The sequence below is a fragment of the Chrysochloris asiatica genome, unplaced genomic scaffold (genome assembly GCF_000296735.1).
Source record: "Chrysochloris asiatica unplaced genomic scaffold, ChrAsi1.0 scaffold00008, whole genome shotgun sequence".
Classification (NCBI taxonomy): Eukaryota; Metazoa; Chordata; class Mammalia; order Afrosoricida; family Chrysochloridae; genus Chrysochloris; species Chrysochloris asiatica.
Genome location: NW_006408526.1, coordinates 23,423,525 through 23,446,703, shown reverse-complemented (window position 1 = coordinate 23,446,703; position 23,179 = coordinate 23,423,525). Strand labels below are relative to the sequence as shown.

Sequence of the window (23,179 nt, the reverse complement as noted above, 5' to 3'; positions counted from 1 at the left end):
AAAAGTGTCAGGATTTTCCCCATTCCACCTTGAGTTCCCGGGTTTCTGTATGCCCAGTTTTCCTGCCTTCTTAAACTTTACTTTTGGGCAAATGCTGCCCTTTTAGTTGGACACACTTGATTGTTCTGAGGAGCCTGTTCCTCCCAGTTACTGTGCACTTTACAGGTCTGTCTTTTATCTAGCTAAAAAGTGATCTCTGAGAGGGGTTTCAGTTACATACTGAAAGGGAATCTATGAACCACAGACTAGGGATTCTCCCTGTCTCTATCGGACTAGTGAATCTGGTCTTTACTTATGAAGTTGAATTCTGTTCTGCCTTTTTCTTCCACCCTATCCGGTACCTTTTGTACCGTGGTAGTAGCTAGGCAGTATCTACTTCTTTCAGCAATTGAAAAAAATATTTCTCTCTCTGTCCCCTACTGTTGTGTAAATATCATCTACCCTTACTGGTTGATTTGTCATTGCTAATCTCTCATTGACATCCCTTCTATCCTTATCTAAAGCCATTACAAGTGTATCTTTGCAAGACACCTGTTTTATAAAATTAAATATTAGAGTTGGATTTCTTTAATGAACTTAAGTAAATGAATTTGTACAGCCATTTCGTTGCAGAGTCCAATGTTGAGCCCAGACATTTTGAGTATTCGTGTAACAGTACCTTTTCCTTTCATACAAATCGTCCTATCATTGGATTGCATTGGCCTCCACCTCAGATTTAACTGGTTCCTGTACCACTCTGCCTCCAGAGCCCCCATCATTTGTTCAATCTTTTCTACAGTAACAGAACTCCTTTTACTAAGCCAATATTTTGTCCAGCCACTATAATGGCTGCTACATAAACCCCAGATTCCCTCTAAGTACTGCAATGATCTCTACCAATTTGCACCTACTTATCTGTCTGCTAATTCACAGCTAGCAGACTCCACAGCACTTAACAACAACAACAGCAAACACAGAGCCTGGCACAACAGCTGTTCAGCTACTCTCACTGTCTCCTTGATTTAGGCACCTAATCATATATTGTTCATGCTGGCTTAAGATGCTTTTTGAACCACATGGAAGCTGCTAAAGAAACAGTGTAACATTCTTAAACATTTCCCCCCTCAGCTCCTAAGCACAGGACTTTTCACATCATATTCACAGCACATTTATTTAGTGAACATTTCAAATAAAATCTGTTTAAGGTGAAATTTTTAAAAGCACATATTGAGTGCCTACTGTGTATCAGCTGCTTTACATATGTGACTTTATCAAAACTTAAACTCTTAAAAAGAAGGTGTCATTGCTCCCATCCTGATGAGATGAGAAAGTAGGGTCAGGAGTAGAGCAATTTGCAGAGTCATTCATGGCTCCTAAACTCAATCCATATATGTCACACTCCAAACAAAGCTCTTTACCTCACTTCAGCTAAAACCTGTGAATACAAAAGTCACGACAATTCATTTCTGTATTATTAAGTACCAGCGTGTTTTCTTGGCATACATTCTGATGCTATGTATATTCAAATTATCCTTACTTTAGAAAAGAAGAAATTCAGCCAACTAATCGACCCTTGGTATGGCGCTGCAGGATAAGCACTGAATTGCTAACTGCAAGGCAGCGATTTGAACCCACCAGCCGATCTTCAGAAACCCTTTACAGGATGGCTGAGTCAGAACCGACTCAACAGTAACCAGCAGCAATGTAAGTTACGCTGAGTCCTGGTGTGGTTCTGTAGGATAAATACAGTGCTGCTAACCACAAGGTTCAACCCATCAGCTGCTCCTTGGAAACCCTATACAAGGCTGTGAGGAGTCGGACTGAATCAATGACACTTAACAACATGGTAAATTATGGTCCCAGCTCCACCTGCTTATGTCACTCACTATTTCTCAGCCTCAGTTTCTGTATCAAGATCTAACATCATCTGGCTTTATGGATTTTTTTTTTCCTCTTAATCTCTGGCCAGTTTTTCAAGTACCCTCAGAGCATTTCTTGCACATGACCATGTATGTATGACTTTCTCTACTGCTGCTCAATAGGGGTACTTGTGGTGCAGTCTGGGAAATAAGTTACCTTCCATACAGTTCGATTCCCAGCCCGTGTGCCTAAGGTTTCCACATTAAAAGGACTGGGAAGAAAAGCCAGTCATCTACTTGTGAAAATCATCCAGTGAAAATCCTATGCCTCTCAATGGTTCAATCCACAACCAGTCCCGGGGATGGCGCAGGACAGCGCAGCGTTTTGCTCTGTTGTGCATGGGGTGATCGTGGGGTAGTCTTTAGTTAGGGGCCGACAGAATGGCAGCCACTAACATCACCACTGTTTGGAATTTTTGCTCCACATGAACTGTCCTTTTTCCTGCTCTGTCTACTTACGGTAAACTCATCCCTTATACCCAGCTCGAGGGAGTCCCAAGCAAAAGTAATCGCTTCCCAGTACTTCAATAGTGTGTGATGCAGGCCTTCATTTATGGGTGTAGCAGATCTCCTTACTCCACTAGCTTTAGGGGCATGCCTTGCTCAACTTCATGTAAACTGAAGCTGACCTCCCCAAGATTGCAAGGAGGGTTTTTGAATTAAGAAATTCAAGAATGTTTGTTGTAAATTCCGTTTGTTGAAACAAGTATCCAATCAATCATGCCTTAAAATGGAAATACCATCTGTCCTTTCTCTTTCACAGTTGTTTAAATATTACCTCCTCACAGAGATCTTTTTCCCAGCTACCCAATCCAAAATGGATTTTCCTTTCATAATATCTCCAAGTACCCTATTCCTTTCCTTAGTTTTCATCAGACTATGTAATTAAATGTGTGTGTGTGTGTTTTACTTAATGTCTATTGTCCTCCCCACTATTAGACTGGAGTTCTGCTTTGGCACTGTAGGATCAGCATCAGACTGTTAACCACAAGGTAGGTGGTTCAAGCCTACTAGCCGCTCCTTGGAAATTCTATACAGGGTCGCTGTGAGTCAGAAGTGACCCTAGAGAACTAAAGAGCAGCAATGAAACCGGAAGCTCCGTGAATACAAGTGACGCTCAGTTCACCACTGTAGTCTCAGGCCAGCACAGAGCACATTCTTCAAAAACACGCACTGAATAAATCACATGAAGATTAAATTATATCATGCATATGAAAGAACTTCGCAAACTGTAGAGTCATAATTAAGATATCATTATTGGTACTATATACCCAGTTTATCTCCTCTTAGATAGGTAAAAACAAAAGCTCTATCTCTCGTTCTATGTTATAAGTCTTTATTTGGCAAAATTACTTCCTGCCTAACCAATAGGCCACTTATATCTGACTTATTAAAAAATAATGTTAATTACTTTAGTTATAGTTACTAATTCACAAAACTAGCAGCTGTCAGAAATAATTAAATCACCTCAGATATCACTTACGATTGTTTCTACAATAAAGGTCAACATCATCTTCTCTGCAAAAATAACTTTGATTTTCATACATGATTCTAATATCCAAAGCACTCTACAAACAACTTTTATAAAAAGCATGTTCAACAAACTGTGACAACTGGCCTATATTATTAAGCAAGAGAATCCAAGGAAACAAAAACACAGTTGCTACCATAGGGCAGATGTCTCAGGGTCCCTCAGTCCTTCCAAAATTGTGGGGTGTGAGGGCCTGACAGTGTATACTCATGCTCACAGATTTCCTAAATTTTGTAGAAGCAAAAGAGTATTATAAAGTACATCCTCACAATTGAATAACTTTCATGCTCTGTAAAACCTAGACCCCCCTCATGCTGATGGCTTATTTATAATCAGATCACCATTCTCTCTAAAGCATTCATAACCCAAATGGCAGCACAGGCAGTTTATTGAAACACTCACTGTTTCAAGTCCAGTTCTAATCATTTAAGAAGTCATGATTTCATAATATTGTAGCTTAAGACTTTATAAAAACAAAATGTGTGTCCAAATATTTTTTCCCAGCTCCATAAACATCCCTCTAGATAATTAATGTTGCTATTGGAGTGGTGTGCCGTCAAATTGGTTCCGACTCATAGCAACCTTGTACAGGGTTTCTGAAAGCACCTGGTGGGTTTGAACTGCTGACACCTTGGGGTTAGCAGTCCAGTGCTTATCCCACAGTGCCACACAAGGGCACAGTTTACTTGTCCTATGATCTAATATTCACAATAGCCCTAACAAATAGGCATTATTACTTTTTCCCACTTACAGAAGAAGACACTGAAACTTGGAGAAGCTAAATAACTTCTAGTAAGGGATAGCGCTTGTTTGGATCTGTGGTTATCTAACACTTGATTTCGACACTACTTGCTATACGTACTATTATGATGTGCTACCTGAAGGGCTCCTTGACAGTACAAATTATATCGTCTTGGTCCTCTATAATTCCCCACAGAGCTAATGATAAATACCTGGCATTCAATCAACATATTTGAGAGTACATAATGTAACCCAATCTTAAACAGAGTGACATTACTATAAATATTCTTCAAAGATGAGGTAATCAGATACCAAAACGGAGAATAATATACATGTTATCTTATGTACAAGAGTGATATGGAATAGAAAATGGAGCCAGATGTTGCAAGCATTTGTATCTACAAATCAAAAAGTTCTCCAGGCAATTATATAATAGAAGGCAAGTATATGACGCTGTCAAAAAGTATTGCTATAAAATTCACAGAAACTTTTATTAAACCAAAAAATAAATATGTGAAACTATTGTTTCTCAATGCATCCTCCATTTAGATCTATACACTTTTGAAGGAAGTATTTCCAACTCTCTAACTCTTCCCCCAAAGAATTCTGTGCTCTTTGGCAGTTTGGGGCATTCTTAAGGGACTCAAATCCTGTCCCTTTTCAATGTTCTTTGAGTTTAAGCATTAAAAATAAGTCTAAAAGGTCAAGAACAGATCTACAGATGGTTTCCCAATGGGATTGTCATAGAACAGCCCTTGCTACACTACAAGAATGAGCAGGTGCATTATCATGGTAAAAACAAAATTCTTCATTGCAACTTTTCCTAGCCTTTTTCTCACCAATTCAATTGTTTTAAACTTCTTCTTAATAATTCCCCATGATTGTCTTATGTCCCTCAGGGGAAATCTATCAAGATTATCCCTTTGTAATCTCCAATAACAGCGGCCATAACCTTCTGAGCTGACCTCTTTGCCTTGAACTTATCTGGCCCGGCAGATCCCCTAGGACACCATTGTTTTCATTGGACTTTGCTCTCTGGATCTGATTGGCAAACTCAAGACTCATCCTTGGCTACAGTTCATTCCATAAAGTCATCTTTATTAGTTTTGATTTTGCTTAAAAGATGATGGAAATATCAGCGCTCTGAGCTGAGCTAGCTGATCTTCGCACAATGCTTTTGGCACCCATAGAGCCAAAAGTTTGCTGAGGTCAAGATGTTCACTTAAAATTGAAGATGCAGAACCATGTGAGATCCAAGCTTCAACAGCATTCACATCAATGATAATTCTACAGTCTCCTTTCACCGGTTTCTGGACTTCAGCCCAGCCACAGTTTCTTCATTCTTGAGGTTGACGGTCTTCTCTTGGCTCCTCTTCCTGACCTTCTTTAAAACACTTGAGTGGTCTAAAAACTGTTGCTTTATGTGGGGCAGCATTCCCATAAACTTGTTGCAAAACTCCAGTGGAGGAAGATGTCCACGTGAGTTTTGTTAAACATTGATATGAATCCTAATCTCAAAATTGTTTTCTTTCCATGACACACACACAAAAATATTCCTTTTTCTGATAGCACCTTAAGGTGACTACCATAACTGTGTTACTGGGAGAATTGTCAGCAGTCCTCCACTGATCACAGAGACATGTTTAATCACATTTCATGTTTTGCCGGGAAGAAACCCATGAAAGTATGAACTGGAACCCGAGTAGCAATAGTTTTTGACTTACCCTCATATATGAGTCTTTTAAATTACTGATGCAAATTTTGAATTCAAGGGAAAATGCTGCATAATTTTGGGGGAAAAGAATGCAGAGTCAATTTACTATAACTTAAAAAAAAAAAAAAAGACGTGTACATACATAACATACAATTTAATACTACTTACTCAGTTATAAAGATAAATTAAGTCCTGATACAGGGATGAAATTTGAAAACATTATGCTGAGTGAAATAAATCAATCAGAAAAGATAAATATTGTATTATTTCACTTATATGAAATAACAGGAAGAGGTAAATATATAGCGCATAACATTCATTAGTGGTTAGGAGAGAAGAGAAGGGAGAGAGGAGAAAAAGGAGTCACTGTGAAGCCTTGAGAATCTGTTGACAGCGAAGGAAATTTGGCAACAGTTATGGTGGTTGTACAACATCATCAGTGTCATTTACATCACTGAACTGTACACATAAAAATGTTGAATTGGCAAATGTGCTACATACATATTTTGTATTTGCTTGTTGTTGTTAAGTGCTGTCAGTTCCGACCCATAGCAACCCTCTATAGGGTTTCCAAGGAGCAGCTGGTGAGCTTGAACCACCAACCTTGCAGTTCAAATGACTTTTGAAGTCTGATACGTTAGCCCACAGTAGAGGGTGTGGGGGAGATACACATACACAAGATGGAGAAAGCAGCTAACTAATGAGTATAGTTCTTTGCAGCTCCAGTTCCTCGGAAACTTAGTAGTGCAGGTAAGGGAAGCATGTGTCAATATCTGTGAAAACCAGTGAATTCAGGGTCAGCTTGTATGTAGACATGGCCTAGGAGTGTTTTACGTGTAATGTATTGAAATCGCCTGAAAGGCCACCATTTGGCACCCAGACCAACATCAAAAGGCACTGCTCCTAATGAGCATCTGCAGCTGAGAGACAGCATTTCAACACCATGAAATGAAAGAGCATAATGGTGCCACTGCCAAAGCCAAATAATTTACATCCTTTTACATCAGCAAATGATTTTAAGGCTTGGCACCAAGAGTTAATAACAAAAAGGGCCAGAGGTAGCAGGACAGGGACTTTCAAATTCGCTTTTATATTTTACTGCCCTACAATAAACTACCAGTATTGTTAATAACCATTTCTTTTCAATTTTTTTTATATTAAAAACTCTGGAGCTCATATCCCTAATAATATAGATTCAGAGAGCTTATCAGGAGTTTCCTCCTTCCATTTCTAACAATATTGCTCTGAGACTCGAGTATTTTAAGAGAAACATAAAACTCTCTTCTACTGGATTTTACTCAGAAGGCTTGTTTTTTAGCCAAAGAAATCCTAATCTTAATCTCTTTTATTCAAAACTCAAATGGCCGTTGTTTATATATTCTGTTAATCCCTATTCTCAGATTTGTTTTATTTGTGACCCCTTTTGTTAAATGTTGCTCCTCACACGCTGCCATAGCTTTTAAACTTTCAAACATTCTTTAACTGATATATATTTGGTAGATCACATAACCAAATAATTCACTATTATGGAATTTACAGTAAATTATTTATCTTGACACCACAAAATATGCCTGTGATCAAAAGCCCAATACTTTAGTAGTATAGGAGAACCTTCTTAAAATGACTTTGTCTGTTTCCAGGATGTGACTGTTCCCAGTAGATGGATGGGAGCAGGTGCGATCCCCTCTCACTCCTGTCGATTGGTTCTGCTTTCCACTACCACAAACCCAAGACCATCAGCGAAAGTTCAAACCTTTCCTTAGCAACAGGTAGTCAATTACTTACTTTATACAAAGACAGAAAGGATAGTCTATAACAATCTTTGGAGGTCTGCCAGAAGCATTGCATTCTGGATCCTGGCCACAGTTCTTTAACACTGAAGACGTAAATATGGGGAATTCATCAAATTAAGATTAAACTAAAGACTGTCTCGCCTTGAAAAATTAAGTGGTTGGATCAGAAATTCCAAAGTCCATATTTCAAGCAGTGTAAAATCTACAAAATGCTGTCTATAATTTAAGAAACTGAATTCTGTAATGAACAGAAACATCTGTCATGTCTAAAGATTAGTTTTTGAATGACAAAATGGTGCTATTTATATTTTGAGAGGCAGTTAAGATGTTGTTCCCTGTGACAGAAACAAATATATATACTTTTATTATGTTACTTACCACCCACCCATTTAGTAACAAATGTATTCCAAAGAGAAGCCTATACAAAACCCTCAGAATCTGGGTGTTCCATGTGACTAATTTCTCCTTATTTTAGTTTTGTGCAAGCATCCACAACATTTATATATGGCATGTACAATTTATTTTATTTTATTTTATTTTGCAAATAAATACTACCTTCATTCGTGAGTTATCGAATACAGGAAACTAGTCACCAGTTAAATAAATAAACCCTTAGTTGAATCAGTTAGTCTAAGAAGAATTGTATGAAATCCTTTTACAAAACAAGGATCTTAGTTTATGCACTATTTTCTATTCACCCAGTATTTGATTTTTAAAAGATGATATTTTTCTGTAAAGGTATCTAGAAATCAGTCATCTGACTAAATCAGTTGGAACAGAACTTTGGGAAAAATTAACTTTTTTCAATAATGTTAAGTTTTGTACTAGTGAAGATTTAGCAAGGTACTAGATCTTTAGGACTTTTATAAGGGAATAGTAACTCAAAAACAAATAAATTAAAGTCACACTTCTAAAATGCCTGGATTATAGCCCCTTTTTGTTTTTAACTATGTTGTATTAATAACTCAACCTCATTTTTGGTATCTTAAAATATGTTAATATTTTCCACATTGTTAATGAAAATGATCTTTTGGGTTTTGAATAGAGTTTATTACATTCAGTTAAATTTTGTCCATAAATCTGTAATTCCAATCTCAAAATGAAAATCATTTAGAAAATCAGGCTCACTGTTATTGTACCACAGCAAACTTCTCTCAAATGCATCTTTATTCATTTAGTGAAGTTTTCTTACATTTATGTGTGTTTATAGACGTAATGTTAGCTTCTGTAATATAGTAAAGGTGCTCTTTGTTCTTAATCTGGTGCTATATTGCTAGAAAATCAGTCCTACCCATGCTTTGATTCTTGAAAGTTACATTGGCAGAGGACTGTAAAATTATCAAACGAATATGTGCTAAAACAACCACTGCAGATCATTCAAGCAAACAATTTTTCCAGAGGGCATCCAAAATTGGTGATAGAGCATCCTCAAATTTACAATGCGATTCTACAACCTGTCACTTTCTTCCTCAGGAACACAAACGTCAAAGTGAGTGAGGGGAAGCAGACTGGACTGGCTTGTTATATTAAGATAACCACACCTTACATGTAAATTTTCACAAGCACAGAGCTGAATTCCATTTGCCTAAATTATCATTGTCCCTGGAGATACTACAACATTTGAAGAACAACAACAACAAAAAAAACCACCAATAGACACACAAAAAAACCAACAGACACATACACTGAGGTGTATTGGTTTTATGACCCTTTGACTTAAATTCTTTCGTTGTTGTTTTTTTTTTCCCTTAACTCGGGTAGAAATGATATTTTAATGAAAAATTACTTGTTTTTAGAAAACCCATTCAGCTTCTTTTGTTAAACAACCTCCTTGTATGCGTTGTGCGTTCTGCCTTCCTTCAACCTTCAAGATGCTAGTTACCTTCCATACAAGGAATGGGAAAACTATCGTATCAGGAAACACTCTGGACATCGGTCCGAATGCCACCCTTGCAGGGTGATCCACAAACATACAAAACACCCCATTTAGGATTCTCTAGCCATGTGGTTGTCTACAATTCTCTAGGAGTCGAAATCATGATGACGGTAAGGACGACTAGGTAATCTTCAAAAAAACCCACGAAAAATCAGGTCTCCCAATGTCACGATCTCACCCAGAGGGAAGGTGCGTCCAAAAACACACACCCTAGACCGCAGGGAGATAGCATCGCGGGGACGCAGGAACATGATGGAAAAGGGCAGGGACCCGAGCAGCTAGAGATCAGGAGGCTGCAGGGACACCCGGCGCCTAGCGCCCAACAGTCTGGAGTCGACCCCGGCACCCCTCAAGGCCCCGCCCCCGGCATCACCCCTGCCCGCAGCCAGCGGGTCAGCGCAAGCGCGTCTCTGCGCCCGGCCACTGCGCCCTGGGCCGCTCCTGGCGGCGTCTCGGAACGCGAAGCGCTGGGACCCAGAAAGGTAGCGCTAGTGGCGCAGGAAGATGGGTGGGGGATCCGTTCCTAGTCGACGTGAAAGAGGCACGACTAGGCGAGCAAGGGAGGACAGGGCACGGCGCCCTCCCGGTGGCCACCTACTCTCCATTTTATTTCCTCAGAAACTGCTGGGTAGGCTGGGGACCCGCCCAAGGGCGGGGTCTCTCTCGACTGGGGGTGAGTGAGACCGTTAGGCTAGAACACCAAGAGACAGTCCTGGCAGCTCCCTGCCGCCACCCGCGCCTCAATAAAAGCCTCTCGCGGCTTCCCGCCCAGCCAGCCTGGCTCTGATTGGTCGCCATGGGAGGGACCCGAGTTGGCTGAAGGAGGTGGCACAGCGCTGCTCTCGTGCCGCCCGGAGAGGGGGCGTACTGGGTGCACCCCGGGCCGCCCCATGCACTCGCCCCACCCAGACTCGGCCCCCTAGGGCAAGCCCGATGGCAGCGACTCTGATACACAGCTCCCTCCGCCCCGCTCTCCCCGACGCTTGAGCACTTCTTCACACACGCCCCCCACCCAGAATGTCCGCCCACCCCACCCAGCTCCCTGCGGGGCCCCTGCTTCTGGTCTTCCTCCCCTGGCGTCCACATGCGCTGAAGCGCAAATCCTTCGGTGATGGGTGGAGGGAGCAACTGGAGGGGCGAGTGGGCACGCACGTTAGAACCTTTCAGGGAGGCCAGGATGGAAAGAGCCAAAATAAAATGCACCTCCTTCCTGGCTGCTGAGGTTCTGGGGGCTGCGGCGCAGCAACCGCCACCCGTGGAAGCATCACTACAGTCTTCCTTCCAGCTCCTATTGTTCGCACTTTGCTAGGATCAGGGACCTCGCCCAAAGAAAGGAGCCTGGAGAGAGGTGTTTCAAGCGACTACCTGCTATTCTTGTCTCGCACTGTGCAACACTAGGCTCGTGGCGCGTGTAAAGACACACGCGCACACACACCAAGAAGCCTCGATCACGCCCTCCTCGCCCTCCGCCCCTCCGCACTTCCTCCTGTCAAAATGAGCTGCTCGACCCTCCCATCCCTGGGTGCTCCAGGCCGAGAGCTGGGTTTGCAACTCGCCAGTAATTTGGCAAATAAAAAACTAACGTCATAGCGACGGGGATGCAACAACGGCCACACAGTCCAGCGATCCGTCCCTTTTTTGCAAACCGTTATTCTGCCGGGGGGTGGGGGGGTGTACCGAAGGCAGTGAGACCCACTTTATTAGACCTGGAGAAATAACGATCCGGGCTAGCTGTGCCGGCCTTATTGTTCACTCTTCCTGGAACCCGGGCTGACAAGCCCCTTGCCCATGGAAATCGAACCCGGGCGGTAGCACCACCCGTGCCACAGCAGCTCCTGCCCCGCCGCCGCTCCTCCCGCCGCCCGCCTTCGGGGAAGGAGCGCTGCCCATCACTGGCGCGGCCGCTGCGTCCCCAGGAGCAGGCGAGCTCCGCTCCTAGCACACAAAGTGGGAAGGGCGGTCGGGATGTTGAAAGGGTGCCCGGGGTTCACTACGATAGCAGGATAGCAGACAGCCCAGATCCAGCGTAGCCCGTGAGGGTACCCGATCTGGGTGGGCAGCAAAGCAAGGGCGACGCGCTCCTTTCTCCACTCCATTAAAATGACCAGTTCTAGCTTTCCATGGAAAACCACCCCAAATCAGTGTTTCTACAGGGAGGAGTAGGGGGAAGGAAGCACTTAACAAACCAGATCGAGAGAAAAGAAAAAGGGGGCGAAAAATGTACCTGCAGTTCCCAGGAAAAACAAAGTCCAGATGAGATCTTTAGTTTGCAGCATTGTAGTCTGCTGGCTGGGAGGGATGTTCTTGCCGCGGTAAATTCTGCGCCCTCCCCTTGCAACGAGTGTGGACGGCGGCAGAGCTACAGACCTAGGGGCAGACAATTGCCAGGCTGAGTATGATTATTTTTGCAGAATTGTTTTCAGCCAGCGGCTGCCGAGCTGCGTTCACGCGCTGGTCGGAGAATGAGTGACAGTCCCAGCCTCAGCACACTCGCAACTCGAAGATCCTTGCGCTGGCCCGGGTTCGCTTTGATGGAACTGGGGATGGGAGAGGGGGGCGGGGGTGAAAACCTCACTGTGTCCTTCCACCACGCCGGCCACAAATAGTGCCGAACATCAAGGAGGTAAGAGAGACAGGGGAGGCAGATGCGGCCGCTTGCAAAACGCGGCCTGGAGCTACGGGAGGAGTCGGGATCGTTCACACGCAGTCTCCCAGGCAGAGCTGGGATTTCTTCTTTTCACACTTCACCCACACGCCTCCGCGTTCCCTCCCGCGAACCAACCTTCCTTAATCAGGAGTTTGGATACTTGAATAACTAATAAATCATAAAAATACAATCTTAGGTTTGGTTAGATTTTTTAAAGTTAAGGAATCCCTCCATTTAGAACCTAAATACTTGAAACACACAAGTAGCATAGATCTTTTTTTTTTTTTAACGCAGGAAATTAGATATTTGGGAGAGGGTTGGGATTGCAGTTGCTGGGCTTTGTTTTAATATTTTTTGTATGTGTGTGTGGGTTTTTTGTTTTCTGCTTTTTGTTTTTTAACTATGAAGTTTGCTCTCCCACAGAGAAGCAACATATAAATCAGCAAATCCCAGGGGAAAGAGGTGGGAAGCAATTTAAGTAGAAGAAAAGGCAGATGTGTAGAAGGAATTTCCAAAAATAACTGGAAGAAAATGGGGACGTTTACATGTTTATAAATGCTGAGTTCTGTGGTCTCAATCAAGATCACAGAGTCAATTGTCCCATGACATCGGAGCAATATTAAATAATATCTTCTTGCAAGGGGACACAACCCCTACTCTTTATAATGTTAATGTGGATAATCACTGAGGTGCCAACCCAAAGGGGCTTCAGTTAATGTTACCACTGCCTTGTATAAAGAAGGAGCTGAGAGCAGAGTCAAAATCAACATCATCTCAGGATCTGATCAGGATTTGAGTGTTTAAGGAACAAGATGTAAAAGAATCAGAAGCCCAAAGTTAGCCTATTAGCCTGGCACAGTGAACTCTCTGACACAGAAACACTGCCTATATTCAGTGTCACCAACACATCACACCAACTTTACCGTGTACTTCCCCCTTGGCCTCATCCTCTGCTTGCAGACCAGCCATCCTCCATTATTGAAGAAGTTGTATCTTCTCCTTCTATCCTCTCTGCACTAGACCAATTGGGTCACACCAACAGGCTGAGATTTCTGGACACCACCAAAAAGTACTTCCTCCCAAACCAATTTTTCACAACTCTTACTTTTGTAATATTTATTTTATACCAATTATAAATATAACCTATCACTCATTCATTAGTTTATCATACTGTGGTGGCTTGTGTGCATTTCTGATACCAGCTATGGTGGTATCAGATTTCAGTGGAGCTTCCAGATTAAGACAGACTAGAAAGAAAGGGCAAAAAACTTACATCCAACAATTAGTGAATATTATAGACCATAACAAAATATTGTCCAATATAGTGCTGGAAGATGAACCCCATAGGTTGAAAGGCATTCAGAACGCACCTTGACTGCAACAATGCGCTCAAACATGCCAACAATCATAAAAGATAGTGGAGGACCGGACAGCTTTTCTTTCTTTTACACCTAAAGTCATCCATCATGAGTTAAGACAACGCTACAGCAGCTAGCAGCGATCAATGTAATGTTTGCTCATGGTAGAAAACCTGAAAATTCAGAAAAGCAGAAAGAAGGAACTAAAAACCCCAAATCTGACAGGTTCCAGAGACATCCACAGATTTTCAGTCTTTTTTATATGCTTGTGACTTTTATAATTTGAGATATTACAGTAGCCATTTTAATCCTGCTTATTTTCCCTAATGTTTCATTATAAGCATTTTTCCAGGTCATTAAAAAGTCATTCTAAACATTTTTATAGCTATTTAATATTTCTTCATATGGATGGTTCTTCAATGGTTCCCCCATTGTTGTGTATTTAGATTGTTTCCAGAGACTGATAACATAAGTAACGCTTTTTCCGAACATCTTTCAGCAAATATTTATTGAACAACCACTCTATTTAGCTCTATGCTGGGTGCAGTGGATTATATAAAACTGGGGGGTATAGGTTTGCTTTGTTTTGTGAAATGGTTGGTCTAGTTAAGTGTCTTTGACGGCACATAGGAGCTTCTGCTAAAATGCAAAATTGCCCCACTGAACTTTATAAGTTCATGAGGATGAAATTATTAGGTCTTGATAGTGGGGGAAAGATGGGGAGAACAAGCCTGAGGGAAAAAGGAAAATCGTGAAGCGTGAGTTCCCCAAAATAACTTCTTTCTTCGTTCTAATTTTACCAAGAGTGAGAGACACACCCTTTTCTGCAAGGCTCCCTGGTTGTAGTGCATGTTAGTAGACTCAAAAGATTCCTTACTCTGTTTCTCCCCAAATGTCCCTATTTTTAGCCTTCCTCTGTAGGCAGGTGTGGAAATCCTATCTCACTGCAGCATGACTGAATGTATTTTTTTCTCTCGCCAGCCCCTCCCTGTCCCATGTAGCTGTTGCTCTCCTGTCATAATGACTCATTCTCTTGAATTCTGCCCCACAGTTATTCCAATCCATCCTCCATGTCTCTGTCTCAGGTTCTGTTAACAAGGCCCATCACTTGTCTCCAACCCTTCCGCGCTCCACTTGACAATGTTTACACCTGTGAGCACTAGGTTTCAACCACTCTCTGAACCTCTCCATAAAATGGGAGAGAATTGTGATCCTCCCTAAATCTCTCTCCCCAGAAAGAGTTAAGCATACATTAGTGAGCTTTTACCATGTAAACTGGAGTCCCGGTGTGGCTCTGTGGGCTAATGCGTCAGACTGCAAGGTCAGTGGTTCAAGCTCACCAGCTGCTCCTTGGAATCCCTATACAGGGTCGCTATGGGTCGGAATCAACTCGATGACATGTAACAACAACAAACTAGTTTTGTGGGTTAGGCTGCTGCTACCCAAATGATCAGTGGTTCAAACTCAACAGCTTCTCCGTGGGAAAAAGATGAGACTGTCTGCTCCTGTAAAGATTTACAGTTTCAGAAACTCAATGGCACTGGGTATACCATGTGAGCAAGGACCATGGTGGTATAGTTTTTAAGCACTCAGCTGCTAGCCAAAAGGTTGGTAGTTTGAACCCACCAATCCTCGCAAGAAGAAAAGACTTGGTGATCTTCTCCCTTAAAGACTATAACTTAGGAAACTCTATGAGGTAGTTCTACTTCTCTGTACTATTGGGTTGCTATGAGTGAGAATCAACTCAAAGGCACACAACAACAATCAAGTAAATAGCCCCTCCAAACCAAACCTATTGCTGTTGAACCAAAGAAAGGAAATCGGTTAAGAGGCTAGAACAGTGTTCCAGATGGGATAGCGGGGACTAACCTAACCTTTAGTGGGAAAGAAGCAAACAAAAGCACAAATTTGAGAAACATTTCCAATGTAGCAACAGCAGAACATAGGAGCTTTTTGAAGGCTGGGACCTAAGACAGAGGAAGATACCAAAATTTATCTTATTCATTCAAGAAATTTTATTGCACATCTGACGCTAAGTTTCTCTTACTGCTCAAGACATAGAAGATACACCAGGGTCAAAATAGAGTTCTTGCCTTCATAGGGCTTCCATTTTTATGGGGCAGGCAGATAATAAATCATTAACTATCTAGTATGTCAGATAGTGATAAGTGCTAAGTCACATAGTGATAGAGTGGTAGGTGAAGGAGAGATTACCATTTTGTATAGGGAAGGTGAAGGAAATGTTCTCTCATATAGGACTATTTGACAGCAATGTAAAGAAAGTGGTGACTCCAAAGTTTGTAACAACTGAATAGCTGCAGGTGGCATTAACAGGAAAAAGATGTGGACTAGTTGATAGCAAAAGAGCAGTGATGTCAGCTCTGTATATACCAAATCTGAGCTATTTGAGAGATATCCAAGACATCCAATCTGATGGAAAGGCCATCAGATTGAAAGAAGTCTTGTTGTTAGATGCCTTCAAGTCAGTTCTGACTCTTAACAACAGGAGACTAACACACTGCCCAGTCCTGAGCCAGCCTCACAATCGTTGCTGTGTTTGAGCCCATTGTTGCAGCCACTGTGTCAGTCCATCCCATTGAGGAGCTTCCTTTTCTTTTCTGACCCCCTATTTACCAAGCCTGCTGTCCTGCTCCAGGAACCGATCGTTCCTGATAACGGGTCCAAAGTATGTGAATTTAAGATGCATTTCCTGGCATGTGCTACTTCCTTAAATAAAATATTAATTAGATAATGTCCACTGCCATTGAGTAGATTCTGACTCATAGCAACACTATAAGACAGAGTAGAACTGCCCTGCAGGGTGCTGAGATTATAAATATTTATGGAAGCAGACAGACTGCCTTATATTTCTCCTGAGCAGCAGCTGGTGAGTTCAAACCCTCTACCTCTCATTTGCAGTTAACAGCTCAATCCTTAACTCACTGCTCCACCAGGATTCCTTATGGACTAATTTAGACTGCTTACGGAATTCTAGAGCAGACAGCCTTATCTTTCTGCACTTTGCTTACGCCCATTATATCACATTTGACATGGGCTCAAGCAAAGTGCAGAAAGATGACACTACTTCTCCCATAAAGAACCACAGTTTTGGGTACAATATATATCATCGTTATGAGTCAGAATCAACTCAGTGGCAGGGGGTTTGGGTATAGGGTTTAAGAAAAATGCATTCTGGGAAACACACTGCTTAAGATCAGAGAGACACTGACCGGGTACTGAGAGAGGATGGAACAACAGAGGCTTGCCTGAATTACTAAGTATGACCCAGGAAAGTGTTAAGACCAGGAGGTAAAACTGTGCCCACAGAGCTAAGGAGTGAAAGTCCGTAAGGAGCCCTCAGAGCTCAGAGTTTCTCATATTCCAAATCTGGTTGACTTTACTTATAAGCTGTGCTGTGTGATGGGGCTGAAGCAAGTTGTGCAAGGTGAATTCAGGAGCTGGTTAAAGATGAACTAGCCTTCTTCAGTAGATCCAGCCAAAATAGTGTTGGGAACCCCACCCCCACCCCCCAAGAGGGAGGTAATGAGGTAGGGTTTGACACAGGACTACCGTTTCTTCCCCCAGCAAGATGGATTGGTAAAGTGGCAGCATCAGTGGGCTCAAGCGTGGCAATAATTGTGAGGTTGGCCCAGGACAGGCAGTGTTTGGTTCTATTGTGCATAGGATCGCTATGAGTCGGTACTGACTCAATGGCACCTAACAACAACAACAACTGTTTCTCAGGACATGTTGCCTTTCAAACCTCACTCATCACATACTGGTTTAATTATTATGACTGGCTGATGGAAAGAAAGTGTTGAAGATTATTGTTTTCTAATCTACCCAAAGGTGTATTGATGTCATGCCAATATCTTGGAGACGAGTCCCTTTTTAGAACTCTCATTCCAGAGCTATGGGAAACAGAGTCACATTGAACTATTATGAATTGTCCATTTTCAGATCCATCGTTTTCAATGTTGGCATGGAGGGATGGGGTCAGATCAAAGTAAAAGAACCATGCTGTGAAGTGTGGAGCTGGCTTTGGGGAGGTGACAGTAGACCAGCATAAAAACAACAGGATTTAAATGACTTCTTGGCTCTGAACTGAAATCAAGCCCCAGGCTGCCTAACTCCATATTTGGTCCTTGAAAAATAAATCTGAAACAGGTGATCTCACAAAACTGAAGAAGGAGCCTCAATCTCCATGTCAAGATCATATAAACCACTAGTATGACTGAGCTACCATTAAAGACATCATTTCCTCACCCTCTCTGACACTCCTCCCACAAACCCTGAGGCAATAAAGTAAAGTGGGTGAGTTCTCCAATCCAGAGGCTTGACAATTGACATTCAAATTCCAACTTCTCTGCCTACATGCAGACTCTGTGTATTGGGACAAATTACTTCACACCTGTGAACCTCTTTTTTCGTGTTCTTAAGATGAGATTCAAGACTTGTGAAGGTGAATTAAAGTAATGTACATACAGGGCTTAGTGCGGGCCTCATCGCCTTTCATTCAACAGCTAGCTGGTAAACACCATATATAAGATACTGTGTTAGTAGTTGAGGACACAGATTTTTACAGTATAAGGAGACAGACCTATAACTAAGCAAAGACACTAAAAATAATTTATAAATTACAATTAGATCCATGAAAGAAAGACAGAGGGTTGCTGATAATGAATAAGCAGTAAAGCTGCACTTTAGATCAGTGAAGACTTCCCAGAGGAGGTGACAAATTGCAGTCTAAAGAATGAAATATAACCAGCCATGGAAAGAGCAGGAGAAATGCATTTCAGGAACATGCTAAGACCCTGAGGTAGGAAAAAAAGCTGGGTTCTAGAAACTAGTGGAATGCTAAGATGGTCAGGATAAAAAGAGCAAGTAGGGACAGGGTATAAGATAAGGCTGAGGAAGTACACACCAGCCACCTTCAGGGCTACAGTAAAGACTTGATATTTTATTCAAAATTCAAAGAAATCCACTGGAGGTTTTTGCCAGCAGAATGACATGGGTTGTTTTTCATGGTTTAGTGACCCATTCTAGCTGTTGTGCAGAGAATAACTTGTAGGTTGTCAACAATGGGTAATGAGTTAGAAACCACTGAAGAAATCTAGGGAAGAAGTGCTGGAGGCTGGGTCAAGGAGAAGGCGGGGAGATGGAGGGAAGAGAAGACAGAATCACTGAGCTTGCAAATTGGTATGAGGAGCAGGAGAGAAGAAGTCAAGATCCAAAAGATGCAGGGAAGATTTGCTTGATCGGAAGGAGAAACTACAAGTTCAGATTCTGGACAACTTATCAAGTCGATGGTTAAATATGAAAGTCTAGAAGTCAGAGGAGAGATCTTTGTAGGAGATATAATAAGTCTTGGAGTCATCAGCATTAACCGTCAACCAAGCTGTGGGAAACGACAAGATCACCTACACCTAATCCAAGAATGTGGATTAATAAGAGAGGAAGGCCCAGGCCCTGACCCTCAGTTCAGGTAGAGAATGAACAAGCAAAGAGACTGAACTGAAAGGAAACACTCCAAAGGTGTATCAGCCAGGTGAGAGTGGTGTATCAGGGCCAAGAGGGGAGAGAGTTGACTTCCTGTGAGGTCAAGTAAAAGAAGGACAAATAAAAAAAGAGTATCCATAGGATTTGGAAATAGAAGGGTCATTTGTATTCTGGATAGGAACAAATTCACGCTCTCGAGACCCAAAGTGAGTACATATTAGATGCCTGCTGTAACAACAATAATAGGTTCTCTGGTAGCGTAGTGGTTATGAATCGGGCTACTAACTTCAAGGTTGGCAGTTTGAAACTACCAGTGGTTCCGCGGGAGAAAGATGAGGCAGTCTGCTCCTGTAAAGATTTATAGCCTCGTAAATGCTGTGTAGGGTCACTATGAGTTGGAACCGACTCCACGGTACTTAACAACAACAACTCATTCCTTCTTTCAGCTTCTGTGGTAACAGAAAGACACTTGGGGATTGATCAGGAACCCAAGTGCAGTACTCAAAGATTAGTTATGCAAAAGTAGACGTTGATCACATTTTAAGGTACAAGCTAGAACCCTACTGATTGCCTTTTCTGAATAATTGCCATTATAGTTCCGGACAACTAATTTTTAGAAGGTTTGGCTGCATCAACACTTAGCATTGTGGTTGTTGTTGTTACTGTGCATCATTGAGTCGGTTCCAACTCATAGAACCTATGTAGGGTTTCCAAGAGAGGCTGGTTAATTTGAACTGCCAACCATGCAGTTAGAAGTCCGTTGTTTATCCTAAAAGTGTCACACCAGTGCTCATACGTGAGATAAGGGGAAAAAACAATTTTTCTTTCTTCATTTACTGTCTTTACTTAGCCAATGAAACCTGCCCATCCTCCTCACCCCCATCCCTCTCTGCACTCTATGGTTATATGGGTCCCCTTTGTCATACACAAAAACAGTCTCTCGCATTAACAGCAGCACCAAGGAATGAGGCCTAGTAGGCAGAGTCAACACTAAATTCAATTCCCTTCAGGATTATCTGTATCTTGGGGCCAGAGAGGTGTCTATGCCTGGAGACTGTGTCTACTTGTAGCACCCTCACATAAGTACTTCAGGGAGTGAGAGATGAGATAAGAAAAGGAGGGAGCAAGTGGGCAGGCCTTCATTCCTGAAAACAAAAGCATTTGTTCTCCTTTGCACCTTCTTTGCAAAGAGATCTAGATTTTCCCAACCTCCCCATGTCCTAGACCCATCATCCTCTGCGCTAAACCTTTCCTGTGAATCTTCTGTCACCATCTTGAAGTACTCAACCTAAGCCTAGGAGGACAGTGTTGCCAAAGAATCCTTAAGGTTGGACTCCAAATTTGAAATAAATGTGGCTTAAAATGAGCTGTGATCCATACCTTCTGAAGGCTGGCAACCACTTTTAACCTTGCTCCATTACCCTTTGGGATCCAAGATTCCCACAGAGCCAGAGAGCTCCCTGAACTCCATGGAGACAGAACCCTCATCCCAGACACTGAAAGAGAGATTCCCTCTTGCATCAGCAAGAACCATAGGGTGAGCCAGGCTTGTAAGGAAGGCTCCTACCCTTGCATCAGCAGAGGAAACAATTGAGAAGAAAGAACCCAGTGATTCTCTGAGCAGGAGAGAAATGTGACAAATGCCAGACTTCTGGGCCCCACTGTCTCTCACAGCCCACCATAAATGTCACTTTACATGTTTGTTGGGGGGGGAAAGGGGGGAAGGATCAATAAACAAGCCAACAAAGGACTCAAGGTTCACTTCTTTGTGTGGCTTTGGTGCAGTATCTCATCCACAGCTCCAATAGCTGCTGGTTAGGGCCTCACCATGTCTCACACTTACAGCCTACTGACTCCACTCTCTCCTCTTACAGTCCACTGCTTCTCTCCCCACCTCTAGAGCTGTTTTCCTATAAGGAATATTTGTGAAAAGCTGCAAGCGTCACTTCCTGCTTAAATAGCTCCTCCTGAAGTCCAAGCTCTCCAAAGCCCTCCATGATCAGGCCCTTGGCCTTCCCCAGACTCATGTTGGCTCCTGGTATTCCCCATTGTGGGCTCAAGTAGCAGCACACACCACTTCAGTGGGAAACTCCTGTTTGTTACTGGCCAACTTCTGCTCCTTCTCTAAGACTCAGTTAAGATGTTAGCTTTCCCCTGACCTTTCCCATCTGTTTCTTCCCATTTCTCTCTCCTAGGTTAGGTACTCTTCCCAGATGCTTCCAGAATCTTTTCTGATAATGTCCTTCAGTAAGTACATGGACATGGCTGTCAAATTATTTCTGGATCTACCTCCTCCATTAGCCTGCAACATCTTTCAGACTAAAAATTTCTGCTTTAATCTCTGCATCACTGGTACCTTCCTTTCTAGTGTCTCCTTTCAGTTGCTTTACTTGGTTTTTCTATACCTGAACTCAGGGTACCTGTACAAAGACCAAGAGGTAGTCATTCAAACAGTTCAAGGGGCTACTGACTGGCTGGTTTAAAATCAGAAAAGATGTATGTTAGGGTTATGTCTTTTAACCTTTAATCTGTATGCTGAGTAAATAATCTGAGGAACAGGATTATATAAGGATGAGCACAGCATCAAGATCAGAGAAAGACACATGAACAACCTGCAATATATATGCCTGTGACACAACCTTGTTTGCTAAAAGCAAAGAGGACACGAAGAATTTAACGAAGATCAAAGACTACAACCTTCAGTAAGGATTATACTTTAACACAAAGAAAGCAAAACTGCTCACAACTGTACCAATAAGCAACATCAGGATAAACAAAGAAAAGATTGAAGTTGTCAAGTGTCAATGATTTCATTTTACTTGGATCCACAATGTCCAGGGATGCAGCAGTCAGGAAATTAAATGACGCTGCATTGGGCAAATCTGCCACAAAAGAATTCTTTAAAGTGTTAGAAAGGAAAGATTTCACTTTGAAAACGAAGATGCAGCTGACCCAATCCATGGTATTTTCAATAGTCTCATATGCATGCAAAAGCTGGGCAATGAATAAGGAAGACTGAAGAAGAAAAATTGATGCCTTTGAATTATGGTGTTGGCAAAGAATATCAAATATACCATGGACATACAAAAGAAAAGACAAATCTGTGTTGGAAGAAGTCCAGCCAGAATGCTTCTTAGAAACAGGGATGAAGAGACTCATGTACTTTGGACATGTCATCAGAAGGGACCAGTTCCTGGAAAAGGACTTTTTATCAACAATACAGTTTTCAATTTTCTTAAAACTTCTTCATAATAAGCCCCTGTGGTTGCCTGGTGTTCTATGAGAAAAGCTACCAAGATTGCCCATTTGATTTACTAGTTTGATAGAGACTGGTAGTAAACACGGGACTATGGCCCATTTAATCCTGGAACAGCACTCACCACTGTGACTTGCCTTCAAGCCAAATGACAGACAGGTCTATGAGGTAAACAGTAACACTAGGGAGGTGCATGCTCCTTAGAACAATCAATCATTCAAGACCAATAGGGCAGGATTTGCCCACAGATCAAGCTCAGAAGGCAGAAAAGAATAGAAAAAGGGATGAAGGCAAATGGTCAATAGGTCGGAAGTCAGCAGAGTTCTGTTACTTTGTCGGGATTACAGTGCATGTCACCAAACAAAATGTGTATACATTTATGAATTGTTGAATGGAAAATCAATTTGCTATGTAAATTTTCTCCCAAATCACATGTTAAAAAAAAAAAAAAAAAGATTACCCCTTTGGAATTCAAAAAATACTTGCCATTACCTTCTGCTTTGAATTTAACTGGCCCAGCAGATCCCCTTTGATTGAACCTTTTTAAAGAAAAAAGAAAAAAACACCCTTAGAAAACTAAGACAAGTGTATTATTACTAAGAGAGCTTGTCAGCAGCCACCCACTGATCAGGAGTCCTGATGCGGTGCTATGGGATATCCCATTGCACTGAACCAAAAGGTCGGTTTGAATTGCAATGCTGGCAGTTCGGACCCATCAGTTGCTCCTTGGAAGCCCTCTACAGGGTTGCTGTGATTCAGAACGAACTCAACAACACTTAACAAATCCACTGATCACAGAAACGTAA

General features: G+C 42.1%; 1 protein-coding gene across 3 annotated transcripts in view; it reads right to left on the bottom strand.

The window, feature by feature from the left end:
- NCAM1 (neural cell adhesion molecule 1) overlaps positions 1–12,248 on the bottom strand; it is a 465,549-nt gene extending 453,301 nt beyond the window's left edge. For 2 of the 3 annotated variants that reach the window (XM_006833828.1, XM_006833830.1), the window contains exon 1: positions 11,838–12,248. In XM_006833828.1, coding sequence (XP_006833891.1) covers positions 11,838–11,889 — 52 coding nt within the window. In that variant the 5' untranslated portion in view covers positions 11,890–12,248. The remainder of the gene's footprint in view (positions 1–11,837) is intronic. The other variant, XM_006833829.1, reaches the window with a different exon arrangement.
- Between the last annotated feature and the right edge of the window lie 10,931 nt (positions 12,249–23,179).